General features: G+C 39.0%; 2 protein-coding genes across 2 annotated transcripts; both read left to right on the forward strand.

The window, feature by feature from the left end:
• Positions 1–10,303: 10,303 nt before the first annotated feature.
• Positions 10,304–12,151, forward strand: GCK72_001094 (uncharacterized protein; the record flags this gene model as incomplete). The annotated part of the gene is made up of 3 exons (XM_003111052.2): positions 10,304–10,898; positions 10,950–11,488; positions 11,810–12,151. The coding sequence occupies 3 exons, from the start codon at positions 10,304–10,306 to the stop codon at positions 12,149–12,151; spliced, it is 1,476 nt and encodes a 491-aa protein (XP_003111100.2).
• Positions 12,152–15,250: 3,099 nt separating this feature from the next.
• Positions 15,251–21,832, forward strand: GCK72_001095 (uncharacterized protein; the record flags this gene model as incomplete). The annotated part of the gene is made up of 7 exons (XM_053722841.1): positions 15,251–15,300; positions 15,444–15,546; positions 15,594–15,720; positions 15,997–16,109; positions 20,966–21,106; positions 21,156–21,383; positions 21,437–21,832. The coding sequence occupies 7 exons, from the start codon at positions 15,251–15,253 to the stop codon at positions 21,830–21,832; spliced, it is 1,158 nt and encodes a 385-aa protein (XP_053591486.1).
• Positions 21,833–21,892: the final 60 nt, after the last annotated feature.

Genomic DNA, 21,892 nt, shown 5'->3' on the forward strand with positions numbered 1-21,892 from the left:
GGGAGGCGAACGAGATTAGACAAAAAAAAACTACTCGAGAACAGAAATCAACATTTTTTATTATGTGTTCCGTTTACGGATGATCAACTTGATGTCGGTGAAATACCGTATGACTATGAAGGGTTTCTGGGGAAACCTGATGCATATCTGTCGATGTATCCAGATGTCCAGATGTCCAGTTCACAGACAAATACTATCCACGAATAAATACTTATTGTTTGATTCTGTTTCGGTGAGTGATCCAATTGATCACACGGAACCAAATGATGACGTGGCTATATTCTATAACGTCGAAGAGGTGGAACCCCATTGAATGTCACAAAAAAGGTCACATAATTTGTTACAAATTCGGTTTGATTTTCGAGAAAAAAGGCATAGAAGAACAGGTATTCACATCTCTTTTTTCTCCTTTTTTTCGGCGCCGGGCCATGCGACCGAAGCGGCGAAAAAAAGAGAAAATGACTCGAGAAGAAGAAAAAAGAAATGAGAAATGTGGTGAGAGAGAACGGAGAAAAAATAAAATAGAGAAGCGAAATATAATCGAGATGTCATGGTTTATTATTGATAAGAGAATGAAATAAAGTAGAAGACATAAAAAGGTTTTGATTTATCATGAAACTATGATTTAGTATTTAAAAAGAAAAAATTGATGGGATACATGGAGAAAAGTTTTGAAAGAGGTAATCGGTTTGCCGTGGATGTTTCAGGTCATTTTGGAGCGCTGAAAATGAAAATTCTTTAGTCATCGAGTCTATGTGCTGAGAAGCGACTCATTATAGGTTGGGAGGATACAGAGTTATTCTCTTGATTTCGGAAAGTTCCTAGAAAACTAAACTGTGAAAAGAGTTAACAATTGTGCACCTGTAACTAAATCATTGTATCTGAAACTCTAATTTGTCTTCTTTGGAACAATTTCCATGTTTCTTGAAAACAAGTTTGATAGTGTCACAGGCGACACCAGTATCCTTGATCTACCCTTCCATTGATTGATGATTAGACTCTAGCCGCAGGAGCAATTCGGTTTGAGAGATAAGAACGAAAAAAACAACAACACATCAAGATATTTTGATTTCACACTTGAGTTCTCACTTCTGTGATTCTGGAGTCCATCGGGACTTTCTCCAATGTTTATGCTTCAGTTTTAATCCGTATAAAGTTATGCGCTCAATCTGTTAACCATGATTTTCGGTAAAGTGAGACAATGAATGAAGCACATTTCAATTGATTTTGAATCTTCACTTTTTGAATCAGAGGCAACTGTAACATGAGCGAAAAGAAATACCGCTGAAGGTACTAAAATTTCACAGAAGTAGACGCCGATGAAGGAAACTAGAAAACTGTAACAACCAATAACTCAACTACAAAGTTCACCAATTCTCAGATGACGATTTGAAGCTTCTCTCGTATTCATGATTCATCTGAATTCATCAAAGTGACCCCTCCTTCTTCTTCTTTTTTCTTTTTCCTTTTTCATCATCTCTCCCATCTTTTCCCGATTACCTCCCTGCCAGACATCGACATTATCTCCTTTTTTTCTTCAGATTTTTTCTCTTTTTGTTTATTTCTTATTTAGGAAATCCCTTTCATATTCTTCTTCACTCCCTATAATTACCGTTGATTGGTTTGTTCCAAATAAGGTTTCCTCTCTATTTTCACATAACACGCTTGTACTTTTCGCATTCGGAAAAAGATCATTAGGTGTACTGTAGTAGAATGATGGGAGGTCAGTGAGAATAAGACGTTTCTAGTGATTACTTACTTTACGGTTCCCTCTTTGATTTGATCGACTAATTCAAAAGGTCGATTAGATATACTTCTTCTTCTTTCTGAGAAAGAAATACGAAACTGTTTTGATGGTAAACTACAGGCTAAGGGCACTCTCCTACCGGAAGCATTACTGAGACTTTCAACACAGATTTGGATGATTTTCGATAGGTTAAAAGTGTGGTGATCGTAGTTTGATCCGGCCTACACCATGGGAAGAATATCCATTGGGATCAGTAGTTTAGACTTTATCAACACGTGGTATGATGTTGGAACAAGGTCGAGATCAACTTTATATCAAGAAACTATCTTAACCGGTTACTTAGATGAGGTAGACTTTTGACATTTTGTGATGAGATCTTGATGTGGGTAGAAAGGTAGACGATATTGGTAGATTATGACGTAGACTCGACTTGCAAAGTCTGGCTAGGCACGTACGAGATCGTTGTGATTTGCCGATAAACGGAGGGATTTGCATGCTCGGGGGAACTGGACTGGAAAAAAGACATATTGGTACAGATACAATAGAAAAATAGCATTTTCTAGATGATCTATAAAACTGAGACAACTTTTTGACGATTGGAATGGAGAGCTCAAAACAGGACGAGTTGCTCAAAGGTATTGATGCCGTTGAGAGCATCAACCTGTTCATTCTCTGCCAGAGATCTCGATCACCGGGTTTTTAACCATTGAATCATCATAATTGGTCCCTTTCGGTTAATTCGAACACCTACGTTCAGTCTTCTCCATGAGTTCACCTGCTACCAAACGCCACCTGCTTCTTGACCCTTCTAACTATGTTTTTAATCCGTTCCTCGTGTTTTTTTTCTCGAATGCAGCTGTCAAGACACGTTGAAACTAAACATAATGCAGCTGCAAGTGAGACAGTATCCTCGATATTCAACATACTATGTTGTTATATCTCCAGGTGGTGGGAACATACAAAAATGAGCGACGAAGGCTGTGGGATTCTAAATTGAGTTTTTCGAGCTGTCGACCTTGAAGCTACCATGATAACATGGAAACTGATTCAAAGTCTCTGAAACCACCGCTTTGAAACTCTGTTCAAAATTTCCGATCCCCCGTGATAACCATAACTAGAAATGTGATTGTTTGTTCCCCATCGACAAATAAGTTGTCTTCCTCTCGTATCATATCAAAAATCTTAGTTTAAACTTACAGTAATATCTGTTACATAGTTTAATAGAACACAATGAACATGTTCAATCTATTGTTTCATCTCGATTTGACCTTTTTCTGTTTCTTGTTATTTGAGGCAAGAGAGGAGAGAGAAGGTTCTTTAAGTTTTTGGTGAACTGTTCAGAAGTGTTTACTGCTTTCATAATAATGATTGGTTCCGGATTTCAGAAAGTCACAGTAATCTTGAAAATCAGCAAGAATACTGAAAACCTCAGATAGGCCTCGTGCAAACGATCCAAGTGCTACAGTACCCCACCCACTCTTCACGTCATCTCAAGTTGTTCAAAACACCAATCCCTTTCATTCCGACCAACAGACACTTTTTCTACTTTTCCTCCAAAAAAAGGAAGACACGATTTTCAAATTTGCGCAACACCCGACACCACTAGTAGCCATTTCCTTGATGTGTTCCGAGAAAGGTCATCCTTTTTCTCTCTATCTATTCTATTCTCTTCTCTCTTTTCCACCTTTCTCTTTTTCCTTCACTATGCCTATATCTAAGGCTTTAATGAAGGTGCCTGGCGCCCTTCTCCGTGAATCCGAAGAAGGATTGTATCGGAGGGAATAGTGCAACTTACTTGCATACTTGACCTGAATTCTACTGCCTTTTTGAGGTGTATATACGATGCAATGTGTTTGAAATTAAATGAATGAATGTATGTGTGTAGTTCAATGAATGCAACAACAATTAAGAAAAAACTATTGAAAAACGAGAGAGAAAGAAAGGAAGAAGACGTTGGGAACATGATGAACTATTGGAGAGAAGTTCTTGAGAAGGAAGAAGAATATACGAATGGTTTGTCTTGTAGACAGTAATTTATAAATTGGAAGTAGATTGAGGAATCGAGTTATCATACTACTGTTCCACTTAAACGATATTCAGAACTTGAGATGCTGGGCTCCAATCTGGAAATCTTCGAAAAAGCCGGGATAGAACGCCCAAAAACATAAATATACAGAAGTTTTGTCAGAACATCAGAAGAGTTCGAGACTGCTAAACCGCTGATAGGCTCAGGTGGTTATAAACCAAGATCCTAGTTCTACTTTGTTTGTATATCAAGTTTTAGCTCTTCACCTTCAACCACAGATTTCTGAATAAACTCAAGGGAAACACAAATTGATAATCACTCTATCTTACCATAATCTTGTGTCAAGATCCAAAACGGTCACTCTTACAATTTTTTTTGAGAAATCTGAAGAAGTGGTTTTTGTAGCTCGGTCCGGGACTTGTGTAATACAACAGGCTACGTAAAGTACCGTATCCCAGTCAGTCTTATGGAGAAGCCAGGGAATTCAGTTTTAAAAAATTGGGCTAAAACATGGAGCAACAATAACTACAGTATACGACCAATCAGACACCCAAGCGACTAGACTAAACTCTCCCATCACTTCCACTTTTCATTCTCATAACATCGAAACCCGACGGCAAAAAAAGTTGAACACATCGTCACCGCTTGAAGGACACCCCTTCGTTTTCTTTCTTTTTCTCCTAATCATGTGATATTATTTTACGCATGTTGAAAGGGCATAAGGTGCGTGTTATTCTGTTTTAAATCGGGGACGGGCGAGTGAGACAATAAGAAAACGAGGGGAAGATGATGTTAGCTGAAGAATGATTACTGTATCGACGTCACGGCCAATCAGCAGTGAAAAAAGGAGGGTCGAGAAATGATTAAATGTTGCAAGTGTAGGTATGATTATCACATTGGAAATACGATAAAAACACTTTAATCAATCGGTCAAACTAAATCGAATGTATCTTATCAGAGAGATTACTGTACTACATTGAAGGAATCACCTAAACGCGTCAAAGGGGCCCCATTGAACGGCATTCTCTGGAAAGTGGCGTAGTTACAGTAACCCAATTAGGCATTTTCCACTAATCAAAAACGTAATAAACGCCTAAAAACTCAACTCTAGCTCCCTCCCAGACCTTTATTTCCTTTCCCCATTTCACCCACAATTTCATTTCCCATTTTTGACACCTCATTCCGATTCTTAGCCACCCCATAACATAACATCCGTCAAAATGACCCCCCTTTCCGAATATCTCTAGACGCTCCTCATCCTTTTTTTCTTTTTTTTGAGAAGAGGTTTTTGTCCTTTATATGTGTCAGTATACTCTTAGTCTAGTCGACCTCAAAAGTTTTGTAACAATACCAATGTATGCCCTAGAAAAATAGTAGTAGTTCTTCCCCCTTTTTTAATCGGTTTGAGATTATTTTTGAGAAGCGAAAGGACGGGGTTCAGAAGTACAGGATTAGGGCATCCTGGGGATGGTCTTGGTCTGGAAACTCAGTTCAGTATTCTTATGGAAATATACGTTTTTGTTTCTCTGACCCTGTTGAACTCTAACTATGTGAATGCTTTAAAATCTCAATAAACCTACCGTAACCCAACCATTTTTCTGTCGAGACCGTTGAAATTCTGATTTCATTAAGTCGGACCTATAAGCAAAACGAAGTCTTGTTTCGGCTTTATGACAGTGTCAGGAATGACAAAAGCATCACCAACTCTAAAATTTTCAGCTGCAACCATTACCCTTATCCTATTCTTTTTTTCACTTTCCACTTTCCCCCTTCATGAATCTATAGTATACTTCTCTCCTGTCAATCACAACCATTTTTTCCACCTTCTTCATCTCAAAATTTCATTTTTTATATATTTGAAACTCTTTTCTCCTTCTCCTCCTATTCTTTCATTTCATCTACTTGTCACTCTTACTAGTCATGCATAACCGATCAAATTCATGTCTTACCTTTTCTCGCCTCTTTTTGGTCCCTTCCACTCTTTTTTCTCCACATGTTCCATATATATGACCGCATGCATTTTTGATTAAGTGTCCGTCAAAACGATAGTGTTTCAAACCGGATGAAGAGTGCAGATTGGATCTTCGGTCTTGTTTTTTCTAGTATTTTTTGGATAAGAAGAAGAAGAAAAAGGAAGAAGAAGTGAGATCATAATAGTATTCATAAGGGATGTAGGAGCGTCGTCCTTCTCATCGTGCATGAGACTTCGTGAGTTTTGATCTAGACTTTTGGCTCCAACCCTTGGGAAATTTGGGTTTTGAGATAGCTTATGTCTGTAATTAGTCATAGTTGAAATAAATTGTTTCAAATTAGAGCTGATTAGGACACCAACTCGATCAACTCTTGCAGCTCAATCTGCTTCATTTTTGCTCCTAGATCTTTGAATTCATTACGTAGACTAGTATTTAAGCTACGCTTTTTGGACCATTACTTTTTTTCTAGACCCGTGGGGCTTCCACGCCTTCGGCCAGACCCAAACACCTTTGTTGAAATAAACTATGCAGGATATCCCTTCCACAAAAACTTGCCAAAAAGTCAGTCCGTCCGTGTGATGTTTCGATGCATGGATCAGATTAAAAAGTGTAGAAAAAAGAAATAAAGAAGGGGAAGAAGAAGAGAAAAAAGAACGGTATGCGGTGCGGTTCAAAAAAGTTCATTCAATCTCTACGGAGACAAAAACAGATAATTGAGTAGATATTGGTATCTTAAATTGAAATCTTCTCCTCGAAATGACCCCGCATTTTTCAACATCTTCCCCTTTTCAACCGGAGACAAAATCAACGGTTTTTACGATTAATCGTTGGTTAGCAGTGTGGAAAATGGAAGAAGATGGGCGGCCGATGGCTAAAAGTGCATTTTTTCGGAGAAGGTTAACCCTGGGGGTCGTCTAGACGGTGTTGGTCGATTAGTTAGGGGGAAAAGAAACGGTTTGACTAGAAGTTAGAAAAGGAAGTTGGGAAATGAACTAACTAGTTGCGGAGATTTTGCAAAGTTAGTTAAGTGTACAAGGTTAAATTATAAAGACTGTGATTTGGAATTAAAATGACGTTTAACGGTGGAGTGGATGCATTTTGAAGATTAGATTACAGAAAGTCACAATAGAAAAGGTTACATGAGGCAGCTCAAAGTTGTTTGGGGAAAACGATTATCCTGAAATTTTGAGTTCAGAAGTTAAATTTCTAGAGCAGCAGATTTCGGGCAAGAATTTCCGGATCTCAGTTCGCAAAACAATACGGGACCGTTCCAGATTCTTGTGAATTCTGAAAACGTTATATAATGTCTAGTGTCAACTAGACTTCATTTTCTCGAAATGCCTCATCTCAGAATCAGGAAGAGAAATCCTCAACCGAGAGACAGTGTATGTAACTAATTTCAACCATATCGGACACCTTCAAATTAAACGTCTTTAGAGAAATGTAGAAACCCCTCACCGTTGTCACCCCCTTCACCTAGCAACGTCCTATTTTCCCTATTCCCAGATCGTATCATTTGCTTTTTTCAATTTTTTCTCGAAAAACCGTACTCTGCCACCCACTTGGTCTGCCAATGGGCATAAGACATCTGGAATTCCAAACATTTCTCATTGTTTCCAGCACATACAGCTGTGTCTCTGATTCGTTAAGTGCTGTTCTAACCAGATGCCTGACCAATGAAAGTTCCATTGACCTGGAATGACCGTTCGGTGCGAACTTGGCTCCGGGGAAAATAACACGGCTTGTTATGCGCCTGGCGCGATTTCCCTGTGACCAAGTTTGTCGTTTTGACCTATCATCTCTGGCAACTGACATACTTATTGCCCTACTAGAGTTATCAGGCATCTGGACGAAACAGTGCTTCGCTAATCAAAAACACAGCTGCAAGTCTTCATTAAATTCGTGACACCAGATGGAGACAATGGAAATCTTATAAATTGAAAAATAGTCAGGTGACACGGTTGGTGCAAGTGGGGGCAACGTAGGAGTTTAGACTGAGAAATAATGTAGAAGAGTTGAAAAATCATACTGTAATATGACCATAGAAGACCAAGATTTGATGGGAATCGGGTTGTAGGAAGAGCGACAGTACCCATGAGAACTACCGTACCCAAATTCTCTCTTCACATCAGTTTCCTTCTTGATAACACTTCCAAAAAAGAGCACACCAGGACGCTTCGTCCTCTAACTTCTATATGACTACAAAAAACTGCTCCTCCTCTTTCTCCTTCTCCTCGCCTACATCTCAAATCATGAAAAGTTCGACTCGTTCTTCACCTTTCCTTCGGCTCGAAATGTATGCTTGTTTGATCATTTTGTGACATTATCAAACCGTTGTCAACTATGCGATAAAATGGTTGATAATATGTAATCAGAATCAGTATAATATGCAATTCTCGTGAAATTGGGGGAGGGAAGGACGAGGCGAACTATCGAAAGGGGAAATTGGAAAGAGAGACTGTACTCTTTTTTCCAGGATCGGGTGACGGTTTGATGTAATAAAGTTCACTAAGCGATTTCACGGAGTGGAACTATGGAAAGTCAGAAACTTGTGATTGTTGTCTGCATGTAAAACTGAACAATTGACATGCGGTGAACTTTTTTGAAGATTATAGTTATATCTGTATGCAGAGAGCACGGCGCTCAAGTGACTTGTAAACATTTGGAGCTGATGTTCTGAAATCTCAGATAGTCTTCAGAGAGACGTCGAAAAAACCTGAGAATCGGAATACACAAAATTTCCAGAAATTTTTGCTCATCGAGTCCCGCGTTCAAGTCCCCTACGGGAGCAGGTGCAAGATTTCCTATCAGCTTTTCTTTAGACATTTCCTACTCACCCGATTACCATGACATCGGAGAATATGTTCTGTTTTTTGGAATCTTCCACGTAAAACCACAATTTCATAATTTCATTCCTGACCATCTGTGTGGTGTAGTTATCAAGAAATAATCATTTTTTGATGCTTTCTCTCTCTCTCTGACTATATAACAAACATGAAGAAAAGGACGTCACGACCCCCATCCATTTCAGTTCACTTCGTCCCTTCTTATCAGTTCTCGTAGCTATGCGTTAAGCACTCTGATGACACTTTCTATTCAGTTTTTCTTTCGGGAAATCAGCTACGACAAGTTCCTTTAGTTCTCTTTAAAAAAAAGTTATATTCTATAGATTTTTTGAGCCGTTTATTATACAATCTTATCTATCCGTTTACGATATATTATGGATTTATTTATATTCACACATTCACTCTTTTTTTTAAATCAGAATTGCGTAGCATTTTTCCCCGATCATTTCAAATCTCCACTTTCCTTTTATCAGGTTCCGGTGCCCCATTCGTGGGCTCATGCATGACTACCATTTTCCCCTTTCAATCTAATTATACTTCCAGCCTCTCTAATCTCTTTTTTTTCATTTGAAAGTTCTTATTTTCCAAGAGATTTCATTCGAAAGTTATGTAATTGTCTCCCACTTTCTATTGATTCTTTTTATTTCACCTTCTGGTACTCTATGATCATAAATAACTATAAAACATGACATATCTATTATTCCATGATCTGCCGACTGGAGAGAAGATCGTAAAAGTACATCACAGTACGTGTCATCAGTTCTCTTTGTCATTCTATATGTGCAACTGGTGGAACAGATTTCCATTATCTCAAATTCGATTTCTTTGTTTTAAAAATTATTTCTCTCATGTCTTCGGAGATCTCAATATCCTCCCTTCGACTCCTTCTTCCCGTCTTCCGTAGTGGTGCTCATGGCTAACATGTGGCTAATATTTTTTATTTTAATCCTTCCCCCCCATAACACTCCTGATTCGAGTCTCCACCCCTCCCAACAGTTTTTTGACCTATTTGTGGGCGTGGCCTAAGCCCTCTCCTCGAACTCTTCGTTCTATCTGACAAACCCTCCCAGCCTATCCCTCGCAGCCGTCTTCTGCAGATTCTATCGTGAAGAGACATCAGAGAAAGATCGGGAGTAAACATTGCACTTTTCAGTCCCGCCCCTCCCAGGCCTCTCTCGTTTTTTTCTCCGTCGTCGAAGAAACATCTATCCTCTGCGTCTCTCCCCCAGGGGTCCCCGCCCCTAGCCGAACCGATCTGCCAGACCACACATATACACACCTCTCTCCGATTCGAGACTTCTTGCTTATTTATTTTTTGTGTGTTGTGTTGTTTTGGGTTCTGCTCTTCTCTCTTGAATATAGTTTGATAGTTTCATGACATATCCTCATACAGTATCTCTTCCTTGCTCACCTATAAGACTCCTAGTCCATCCAAGTCACTACCAGACACTCTTCCCTTTTATTCTTTATTTTCTGCAAATTGAAAAGTAGACTGTAACTTTAAAAGCGCATTATGCTTTTATTTAATATGATCTACTATTATTTTGTTTGTCCCATCTTGCTCTTATCATGTTTACACTTACTATATTTTTTGGTGTTACGCCTTCTTTTTTGATACGTTACTATATTTATTCATTGTTTTTGCATACACTTTCTCCCTTCACTTAATTACTTTTCTTTTCTTATTCTTGATCCAATCAATTTTCAGATCATGCTATTCACAGTGGAGCAACTCGAATTGATTCGAAAGCTCCATATCACAGGGATCTCATCCGATCAAGTATTGAAAGCATTTGGTGATTTGAATGTTCCTGAGAAGATTCAGATTCAGAATACCCTTCAGAATACGATGAATCCAAAGGCTGAAGACGTTCAGAATCTTCAGAACCAGAATCCAGACATCCCCCAAAACAACAATAAGTTGTCAGCAGCCGCCTTGTTCAGTCCTTTGCTCGTTCAACATTTGACGTCTTCTCCGACGACGTCGACCTCTTCAACATCCGCCTCCACTCCAACTAACCTCTCGATTCAAACCGTACCTTCTCCAATCAGCCTGCCAACTATCAACATCAAATCAGAGGAATCTTCATCTTCCACATCTCCATGTCTCTTCGAGCATCCAATCTGTTCCAGTGCTCCACGACCAATCAGAAGTCAGAGAACACCAATGAAAGAGATCACAACATTGGATGATCCAAATGAATTGGAAGAGTTTATGCAACAGGGAGAGGAAGCATGCATTCTCGATATGAAGACATTCATTACACAGTACTCGTTGAGACAAACTACGGTAGCTATGATGACAGGTCAGTACTCATTTCTCTCTCTAACTTTATCAAACTTTTCGTTGTTTCCAGGTGTCTCCCAACCATACATTTCCAAACTTCTGAATGGAAATCACCGTGAATTGTCTCTCCGTTGCCGCAAAAACATCTACTGCTGGTACCTGAATTGCCGTCGTCACCCGAATAAACTCTCCTTCTTTCTCTCTGATCCATCATCTCGTCTCGAGACAAATGGAGACGGAGAACTGATTCCACAGAGAAGAGAGCGATACGTGTTCCGTCCGATTCTCATCCGAATGCTCGAATCATTCTTCACTCAAACCCCCTTCCCCGATTTGCCACGTCGTATCGAAATCGCGACCGCCTGTAATCATGTGCTTCAATTGGATAAGAAAGGTGTTGGTCTGATGCCAAAAGAAATCGTTTCTCCACAAGTTGTCTCCAATTGGTTTGCGAATAAACGAAAGGAATTGAGAAGACGTTCGGCAGAAGCCACCGCTGCATCCACGTCATCGGCCTCTTCCACGTCATCATCCTCGGCTTGTTCGGTCTCCGCAAATAACGATGCAGTCAGCATTTCCAGTATGAGTCCATCATCTAGAGATGAAGAGGTTAGTTATACTTTTCGGATGGGGTGCCGTAGAGTCCCATGTTTCTTTCAAAACCTTCCCACAAGTTATTTTTCTCTCAATTTCCCATAGGAAGAGGTTATAAAACTATCACTTTCTGCAACATTATGACTACTCATATAGTTTTTAGTGCTCATACATGACTCCCCGATTATATGGCCCATAAATATATCAACTAGGGTAGCAGGTGCATGCTCAGGGCTCTCTAGGAATTTACCTGTGGGAATTTTCAAGTGCTTCTTGGCTCTCCCTCTCACAATACATTTTTTTCATGTTTTCTATATCTAATCAATATATTTTCAGAACAACTCTCGCAATACGACACCAGAAGTCGCTTCACCCCCACCACCATCAGAATCCATGAAATCTGAAACAACTACAGTAACCACAACCGAATCATCACCTCCACTGGCTACATCATCCCCATTATCTCTTGCCACCACTCCAATCATACCGCCCATCTCGATTTCATCTCTCATTCCATCAACTCCTCCATCACCTCTTGAAATTTTAGCCATGGCTCATAATCTGGGAATTCAACTTCCACTCTTCGATCAGAACGCCCAGTTTCCGGGTCTCGGCGGCTTCATGCCTTTTCCAATGACCGGGTTCTACAGTAATCCAGCAGTTTTGAAATCTGAGTAGTCACTTTTTCCCTCCAAATCACCAATATTCTCTTTGTCTCTCTATGTCTATCTAATTTTCATGTTTCCATGACAATACAGTATCCCTTCATTCTTTCAAACCACGCCCCCTTCCTCCCCGACCTAAAAAACACGCAAACGATGCTCCGTTCTAACGCCTCCATAATATTTATTTTTAGCTTTTTCTTTTTTTTCGTTGTTTTTAATTGAGATTACGAGTTTTGACTATTTCGAATACTTTAATATTTGTCTCCCATTTCCAACCAATTCTCCCAAACACTGCTTGTTTCCTATTGTATTGTATCGCTTGCCTTTTCTGAATTCTTTTTCAGAGATTCTTCTTCTTTTATTGCATGCAATATTTATTTTTCATGACATTTTGAAGCTGACTGAAAATAAACTTTTTTGAAGTCTAAAACCTTTTTTCTTGAGGAAAAAAGAATTTTCAGGTATGCATACGTGCTCTACTGCAATAGTGAGAAGCTCCTATCGGAGAAGACAGTTTATTCAAAACAGGCTACCGTGCAAACGTGCTCTACCTGACAAAGTTCAAAAAGCAAATTTAAAACAGAGCGGCATAGAAAACGCACTCAAATACGAGCACTAATCGTGTACTCCTCTCGGACAACTGGACAGACATTTTTCAAAACGTTTTCCATCTTTGATTTCCTCTAGTTTCCGCCAGTCCACCCTCTCATTTTGGCGGTGGAATCCCTGAGAAGAAATACTAGAATTCCCACGCTCAAGAGCCGTTTTTTTTGGTTAATTTCTCATTTTGGAGTCTCGATTTGTTTTTTTTTCACTTAAAATTATATATCACGTCACTTTTACAAGTTTAAAAAAATTTTGAACAAAAAACTTTGAAAGCAATCGTGCTCTACCTCGCATCCTCATTAGAGCTCACTTGCTTTTGTGTCCTCTGCCTTCATAAAGATATAAATAACATTCCAAGTAAACCAAATTTTTGTACTTTTTCTGACCGGATAAAAAGCCCAAAAAACCAATCAAAAAGCAATCAGAAAAATATAATTTCTCTCTTTCCACTCTACTATAAATTTTCATTTCACAAATCTTTTCCTCTCTTATACACCTTTTCTCCCTATATATATCATATGTGTCATGTAATATTCCTTGTATTTTGAGCTCTCGGAGCCGCCCGGAGCAACATAGATGAATGAATATTCAAAGAGTCCAGAAGGCTGCTTGTTTCACTTATTTCTCATTGGGACGGGGAGACTCCTTTTCTTCAGATTAACTATGTGTAAGAACGTCTCAAATGACGACTTTCGCTCAGCTTCTTCACTTTTTTCTCTACTTTTTGTCCTTTTTAGTTTGACTTTTCTTGAATATTATTACATAATTTCTTTTTTCCTTTTCTTTTCCATCTGAATGGTATATGAATCGTAGGAATTTGAATCGGGGACCCTTGGAGCAATTTTACTTACTCTGATTTCTCTGTAAGTGGTGGTATCTTCAAATGTTCAGAGTTTAGTTCAAACCCAGTCACTCCAAAAGTTGTTTGTTTTCATCTTCCCTCTGACCCCATTATAAACGTGAATTAGTGCGCAACACCCCATTCTCCATCTTCAGCTCAAAAAAAGATACCCTTCGATAGATAGATCTGTCTGCAATTCCCTTCGGGGGGCTCCAAGTTCTCTGTGTTGCCAGAGAAGAATGTCGCCTACTTTTCAAACACCACCGACACTTTTTTTCGCTTTTCGACCCGAAGCATAAAACCAAAAAACATCTTTTTTATCTCTTTCTTTTGCTAGAAATCTAACAGAAAATCCATTTTTGTTGGTAGCTTGGCGTAACCAATTTCCGGAGGCACCGCTGTTTTTGGGCACAAAAATAATAAGAAAATAGGATGGATATGTATATTTTGGTAATTTCTTACCTCTTTATATTCCTTCTTTGCAGAAAACTAGACCAATTCCAGCTTTTCAAACGTGCGGACTAGTTCCCACAGCTAGCGTTTTCTAGTCCCCGCGTTCAAAAATTTCTCAGTTTTTGTTGTTTTCTCTCTTCCAAAAAGCGCCAAAATAGATGGGAAATGCTCCAAAGAGACAAAGTTTAGGAATAGTTGATCAGTTGTCATTTGTCTCTCAAAATAAAAAATAAAGACATCTTTTTTGCTCTCAAAAACTCCGGAGGCTCGGCTCATCGCAATTGCATGACAAATTAGCCAGAGATGAAAATTGTTTCCACTTTTCTACTTTTCTCTGCCTTTTTTATCTTTTTGCATACTTCACATTTTAACTACTAAATTAATTTTAATTTATTTCAAGTGGAGGTCAAAAGTTGATACTTTGGAACAATTCGTTTTCGGATTTTCCAAAAATTGCTTCTAGAACTTTCCAAAAAAGGTGAACCTGGGATCCTGGGATCGAAAGTCAAAAGCGTTTCTCGTCTCAGGACCCCCGCTGCTTATCTCAATTAGCGTCGTTCTCTACACCTTGTAGGACAAATTTATAGTCTTCAGTTTAGTCTAGCTGATAACATTTTGGCTTCGCTCTAGGGGTCAAGGGTTCAACTTTTCCAGGGGTCAAACTCTTTTTGGTTTTTTGTTCCTGATATCCATTTAGATTTTATCCTATATTTTGAGCTATTTTGAAAACATTTGCAACAAAAAGTGTCGAATAATCGTGTTTTCCAAGAAGGGAACATTTCAATTTGACCTGAATCAGATTCCGACTCAATTTTCAATTAAATTCCTTCCCCCTCTCTTTCTCCTTTTTCTATTCTTTTCCACCTTCTTCTTCTTTTTCTTCTTTTTCTCTTTTCTTCCGTGTCACTAATTCCTGTCCTTTTATTCCTTCTGGTCACTTCTGAAACTAATCTTTTCCATCCCTTTCCTCTCCTTCTCTCCTCCCGTTTTCAATAGGATTATCCGTGCGTGTGGTTGGTAGGAAAGAGAGCAAAAAGAGCACAGATATACTGACATAGACACGTCTCTTTCCTTTTGCCACCACCCCCAATCTTTTGTGCCAATTTCTGCAAATTTATTTTTCTGACGGCAGATATAGACACATAACATAACACATATATACGCAAGTTTCGACTCGAAAGAAGACAATGACGAAATGATGGAGGTGGAAGGATGGCGTTGCTCAAAGTGCGCGACGAATGCACCAAATTGATCGGTTATCAGTGAGTTTTCATGCTTCAACTTGAGAAAAAAAGGTAGTTGAAACCTCTGAAACCAAAAACTCTTGTGTGATGAGCCACACTCTAGAACAGAGGGAAGACAGTATAGAAAAGTGGTGTTTCTTGAAGTATTTCTCAATTTTCAGATTTCTAAACTCCCATATCTGCTTGTGTATCACCCTTATTCAACTTCTGGTTTGTTGTTGGGCCGTTGCTCAGCACATCAATTCATACATGACGCAAGGCAAGGTTCGTGTCTTTGTATTTGAACCAGAACTTCCACATCGAATTTCCAGATCTTAAAATGCGACTTTCTGGAGGGAAGTCTTCCTCTAGAAGCTGTCGATGCAGTCATCTTCGATATCCGCCTGTTTCATTACCTGTGGGGAATAAGAGGATGTGTGGCAGAGTATTTGGATGGAGGTATACTTTGAATTGGTTTGAACTGTTGAAAAAACGAAAAAAATAAGTTGGATAAATAGAAAAAAAACAAAGCGAAACTCGGATGAGGTTCGGTCTTGAAAAAAAACCTTTAGCCATTTGGCCACTTGCGTTGAGAAGGTTCAGGTTATCCAGAGCAAACACTCTTCCTCTTGTTGCAATTTAGGTCACTAGTCAGCTGACCGCTTCAAAAATCTTCTTAATAAAATCCCACGAATCTTAAGATTCTCTTCGAAAAACAAAACATAATTATTGCAGGTTTTGGACGTCTTCTCTGGTGTGTTTCCCACTGCTTAACCCTATTTTTCTCCATCCCAGTCACCTTCTTGGCCCATCCAAAACCTTGCCTTTTTTGGCCACTTTTATTTCAAGTGAGTCTTTTTTATTCTAAAAATTTCAAAAAACCATTTGTCAGTAAATGCGCTCTGTTATTAATCATAGCCATCCAATATCCAAAAATAGAGAGTCAGGGAGTTCATAAGTCTCCACTTCTTTTTTCTCACATTCTTCTCCTTATTTTTTCCATTTTCGATCAAAAACCAACCGAAAGAAACGAGAAGGATGCGTCAAATTTTCCCCAGGGACAGTGACAAATCTATGACATTTGACGGGTTATACACACCCTCACAATCTAGAACAGAGCAAATTGTTGCAACAAAAAATTGAGAAAAAAAGGGTCACTTCTAGATAAAATTCGGGTTTTTCTTTGAAAAAAGACTTCCAAGAGTAGGAAATGAGACCCCTACACTAGGAGCCCTTACCGAGCTACAGTAACCCGGAGCATCAAAACACATTGAACCGATTGGATGAAACCCGAGCTTCTATTGTGCTTCTTGATCCGTTTGTAGGATGAAATGGGTCATGTCTAGACAAAAAATGACACAGATTCACACAACCCACTACAGTCTCTTTTGAATGAGACGGAGGAGGAAATAGACAAATAGTTTTTTGGTTTTGTTTATGGGTTCGGAAGGGACCAAATGGATCAAAATTTGTGGTCAAAGAGATTGAGTTTCGAACATTTTGCCATGGGGTGTTGAGGACACAGTAGGGCTGAAAATGTTTTTCTAGAAACCGACTGTTGGAAAACAGTTCTATAGAGCACACTTGCTAGAGCTGGATACCTGGAATTCTTGTGAGTGGTAGTCACTACTCGAGTTGGCAAAACATCAGTCCTTTGCTGTTTTATTTTTGAGAAGAGATAAAACACTTCATATCCGTCTTCTACTACCAGAATCTATTCCTCTTCCCGGATCTTCAAAATTCCTAGCAGAGGCCCCTCCCCCCACACTACCGTATCCCTCCCCTTTCTAGCATGTCGCTTTGCTATTAGACTACGGTAGCTCCTAGACCATTGACTCCTCTTCACTTCAAAACTTCGGATCAGAAAAAGATGAAAAGACATAAACATTTGGAGTTGATCCAGAACATTCGACCACCATGATGTTGGCCCGTGAAACTAAAAACAAAACGATAAAGCCATCGGACGATTCTTCCAGAAAAGTGCAAGATGGGAGAGGGATCGTTAAACAATTACACACTCTCTCTCTCCTTTTCTTCTTCTTCTCGATTTCAAACAAGAAGGACCTCTGAATCCTTTTGAACACATGTCACCCCCAGGGGTATTTAGCGTCTGTGTCTCTCTGATCTACATTCTATTTCTCTCCTCATGGCCTACATTTTTTGTAATTTCACTTCTCTTCCCAGTCTTCTTCTTCTTCTTCTCAAGAGAAAATGGATAAGTTGAAGAAGAAAAAAGAAGAAAAGAACACATAAAACACACTCACAAACCACCGTAATATCATATAAAAGTGCGGCGTTTTCTCTTCTCTCTCATCGTCTGAATCTCTGCTTCAGGCGCCTGGGGGTAAAGGAACGGGCGCCCCCAGAGATCTCACTCTCTCCCGTAGAATGAAGTTGAAGAAGAGAAAATGAAGAAAAGTGCAAAGAAATTAGAGAAAAAAGAGGAAAGAAAGAGACCGGTCTCTGAGTATAACTATAAAAAAAGAAGTGGCGAGAAACGATGAAAAGAGTTTTTTTGGACGCCGCCAGCTGCCTGATGACATGATGACATGGAGATGAATAGGAAGCTGAGGAAAAGAGAGAAATGAAACTGTTGTAAAGAACTGGGGGTGAGATTTCTGAGATTTGCAGGGATCCTAGATTGAGGGCTCGGGGAGTTGGTGATCAGGGACTGTACCGGGTAGGAGATTGAACTAGACCGAGTTTAAGAGTGTGTCTCGCATAATCTTATTGAGTTTTCTGTACAGAATTTGGAGTTTACACCTTTCTTCTAGGAACTTCCTGAAAGGTAACACTCAGACTAAATACCCGAACTAGATTCTAAATGAAATGCCGTCAGATACAGAGAGACACGTTGTTACATTCATTCTCAATGTTTCCAGCTTTAAACACTGTGAAAAGAAAGTCTAGCTCTTTAGTTTTGTTGTTTCCTTCTTGTTTAACTGTTTAACTTTTTTTGAAAGTTATCTGAACATGTTAGAGAAACTAACTTCCGGGCATGGGCAAGAAGTGAGTTTCATGAGCAGTAGCAGTCTTGGACGACCCTGTACGAATTATCGTTTAACTACAAAACCTTGAAAACGAGTTCAAACAAGGATGGGTGGTGGGAACGAAGTTATTCGTGATACAGTGAAATGTTTTAATGACTGTTGGTGTTTTTTTGGGGACACCAGGAGAAATAGCGCCCAACGCGCGACAGGCACAACTAGTGCAATCTATGAAGATAAAGTATAGTTAACAGTTACCAAAAAGTGATTTCATATATATTTTGAAATAGTATGAAACACTTCAAAAAGCTCTCTTTCTCTCGTTCACTCAACTGATCAAACCAAAGAGTAGAACTGGGTCAATACGGTTAAAAATGAATGTTTATTTGCACTTTTACTTAACTTTATAGGAAATTGAAAGAAGTTAACTATAGGGTTTTGGATTCGTATTGGCTTTTTAGGGGGTATTTTTATGTCAACTGTTTTGAGTCGAGAATTTGAGAACGGTGAATTGTCCTAGGCGTCCTGCTCAATAGAATAACAGTAGGGAATCCTCGTTCAATGAGTAGGGACAACAATTTTGAAAATGGAAGCCATTGGAGAAATAGACATTCGAATTTTAGGCCAACAAACTTTTTGAAAGTTACGGTATTGAGCTCAGGGTGTTCAACTCGATAGCATGCCTTCAGCAATCCAAGAATCCAGATTTGAATTCCAAGCTTCTGAATCCAAACTGAACTTTCTCAGTGCTGAATTAGAAGTTTGAAATTGAAAACATAGACTCTTAGCTTTAAAATTGTGTAAGTTCTGAAGACTGGTCTCAAATTTCTTGTTTCGGAATCCCACGATGCTCTAAAGTATTACTATAAGGAACCTGCTATTTTCCAGAACTGTCCACTACCAAAACTTTGTTTCAACTGAGTCTACCAGTGCATAACCTAGATTCCATCCAGTTGATTGAGATTCTAAAATTCTCCATCTAGACTTCAAACTTCAGCAACTGATCTTTGCTCACTCTCTTTCCGTATATGTTCTGCTCAAATGTCTCCCAGACAATCCTTTAAAAGACAGTCTATGGGGTCATCCGGTTTTTTTTCTGTGTCCACTTTCTTCGACTATCCATCACAACCCAAAAAACCAAAAGTGCATAGTCACCCCTCCATAAAAGTGCATCAGACCGGATTACGGTAGCTCGGCTCTGTGTCCCTCTGAGTCTTCTCCGCAATTTCTCTTATTTACAAACATATAGACAGAGGAGAATTCTCTCTCTCGAAACGATAACGGTTTTTGTTTATTCTCTCTCTTTTTTTCTCTTTTTCCTTTTTTCTCTTTTGCGCGAAATGCACTCGTACTGTCTGTTGTCTCTCTGATCTTCGTGATCTCTCGTCTTTCAAAATCGTCACCCCCAGGCAAACAGGACACCCGAACACACACATAGACCCGACAAAAAATGGCTTCATTGCATAAAAGTGCAAAAATGAGAGAGTATTGAAATTGGAGAGAGCGAGAGAGTAAAGAGAACACACAGACGACGTATAGTTAGTCTCCGGAATGATGAAAAAACGAATGGTTTTTGAAATGTTGAGTGGAAATCTAAGGGTTTCGGGAATGGGAAAGTGGGGGGTCCGGAGGGTTTGGACTGCCTGGAAAGTTCGAGAAAATGTCTGTCTGTGTGTAAGTCTGTCCGGGAGAAAACATGAAAATCTATAGCTCTGAAAATATTTGATTTTCATACAAGATTTTAAAAGGAATTTTGTTTGACTAGAAGTTTATTCTTATCTGAATTTGAATTTTTAAAAATCCATTTGCAAAAATCACATCAGTTTGTTTTAAAAACTAAGGTTTTGTTACATCTACAGTATCGGCCAAAAAAAAATAATATTTCGGATTTTTAAGCTGAAAATGCCCAACTTTCAGAGTGTGTCATGGTAAACCTAACTGTCCCACAAAATAACTTTTTATGGGATTCAATAGACCAATAGTAGAACTCCATTTTTGTAGTTGACAAATTTTTTGTACGGACACTCCCTTGAGAATTACATATCGTCAAAGTAATTTCTCCCTGAAGTCAACCCATTTCAGTGCAAAAGTGCGATTTTTGAGCTGTCCACTTAAAGTTACTATAACTCTATAGGAAGTGCTCGTACAAAAAAGTTGCCAACTGCAAAAATGAAGCTCTACTTTTGATCTTTATAATTCATTAAAAATCAACTTGACGGAACAATAAGTATTACCATGAAACACTCTCAAAGTTGGACCTTATAAAAAAAAACCAAAACTAATCTGCTTTTGTGAAAAAGGCAAAATATGACATCATTTTGGCCGATACTGTAAATTTTTTTAGAATATAGCTGGTTCTAAACTTTATTGTAGATCTGAGAATAACTATCTCACTATTGCAATAACTAGCAGGACTCACTTATCATATAGCTAGAGAAAAACTAATAACTGATTCATTGTCAATTTCCCGTCATTTCCGCTGACTTCTTCATCATTCTGTATCATGTCCTGTGCATAATTATTCTGTCTAGGTATTATTCTGTAAATCATCTCGAGCGGTGCTTTGGAAATGATACGAAATAATTGTTTTAAAATGTTTTCAATAATTCAAAGTTATATAGCAAAAACAGGCATTTCGTCCAAGTTTGAAGAGTTGAAAGTCTATTATAGTTTTCTGCCCTAAAAAGTTCAAGAGTCAGTCGTTTTTGTTTTTTCAGCAATCAGCGTACGGTATCTGTCTTCTCGTCCTCCTTCTAGCAGCTCTTCCAAGGATAGTTGTGGTTCTGGCAGCCCCTCAAGCAGCTCCATTACTACCAATAATATTTTATTTAGTCGGAACAACACTTAACTTTTTTCATGTGAGTTTTCATTCACTGACCCTAAAATGTTCAAATTTTCGAATTTCAGTTATACGTGTACTGGCACTGGTATTGGCACGTAAGCGCCATGTGGAATTCAGTGGTTCGTGTCAAGTTCGGACAACGACTGGAGAATGCGAATAATCGGAGTCGACGGGATAAACCAAGAACGCCGAAAGAGGAAATTGATGATGCAGTGTTACATTATGTTCCAGGATCGAAACCGTTAGAACAGAATCATGTAAATCACGTGGAGAATCATGTTCTAGAGCCGAAGGTTGTTAGCAGAGAAATAATATTGCTCAATTAAACTCATTTTGTCATTTTCAGATAATCATGCCACCTCCGAATCCAATCGCATACTCTTCCCCTCCACTTCAAAATCGACATTATCGAAGACGTTCATCATCAGAACTACCTCAATCTACTCCTTCAAGAAAGCTCCTCCCTCTCCAGCCATCAGAATCCCGACGTCATCTCAATCACCATCGTCCACGAATCTATCACAGTGACGACGATGATGGAGACTCAGAAGGCGAAGACGAAGACTTCGATGATCTCCCGACTCCGCCCCCACCAATATTCGCAACTCGTCTCACTTCTGATTCTTGGGAGAACCAGAGGCTCCGTCCATCGGGAAGAAGACGTCAGTTACCGGAGACGCCGGATTTACCGAAACATGGAGAATTACCACAGATATTTAGTATACCTCATGCTAATGTTTAGAGATTTTTAGAAATGTTTGCAAACTTTTTCAATGGAGCACACTTGCGCTATAGATCAAAT

The sequence above is a fragment of the Caenorhabditis remanei genome, chromosome I (assembly GCF_010183535.1).
Source record: "Caenorhabditis remanei strain PX506 chromosome I, whole genome shotgun sequence".
NCBI lineage: Eukaryota > Metazoa > Nematoda > Chromadorea > Rhabditida > Rhabditidae > Caenorhabditis > Caenorhabditis remanei.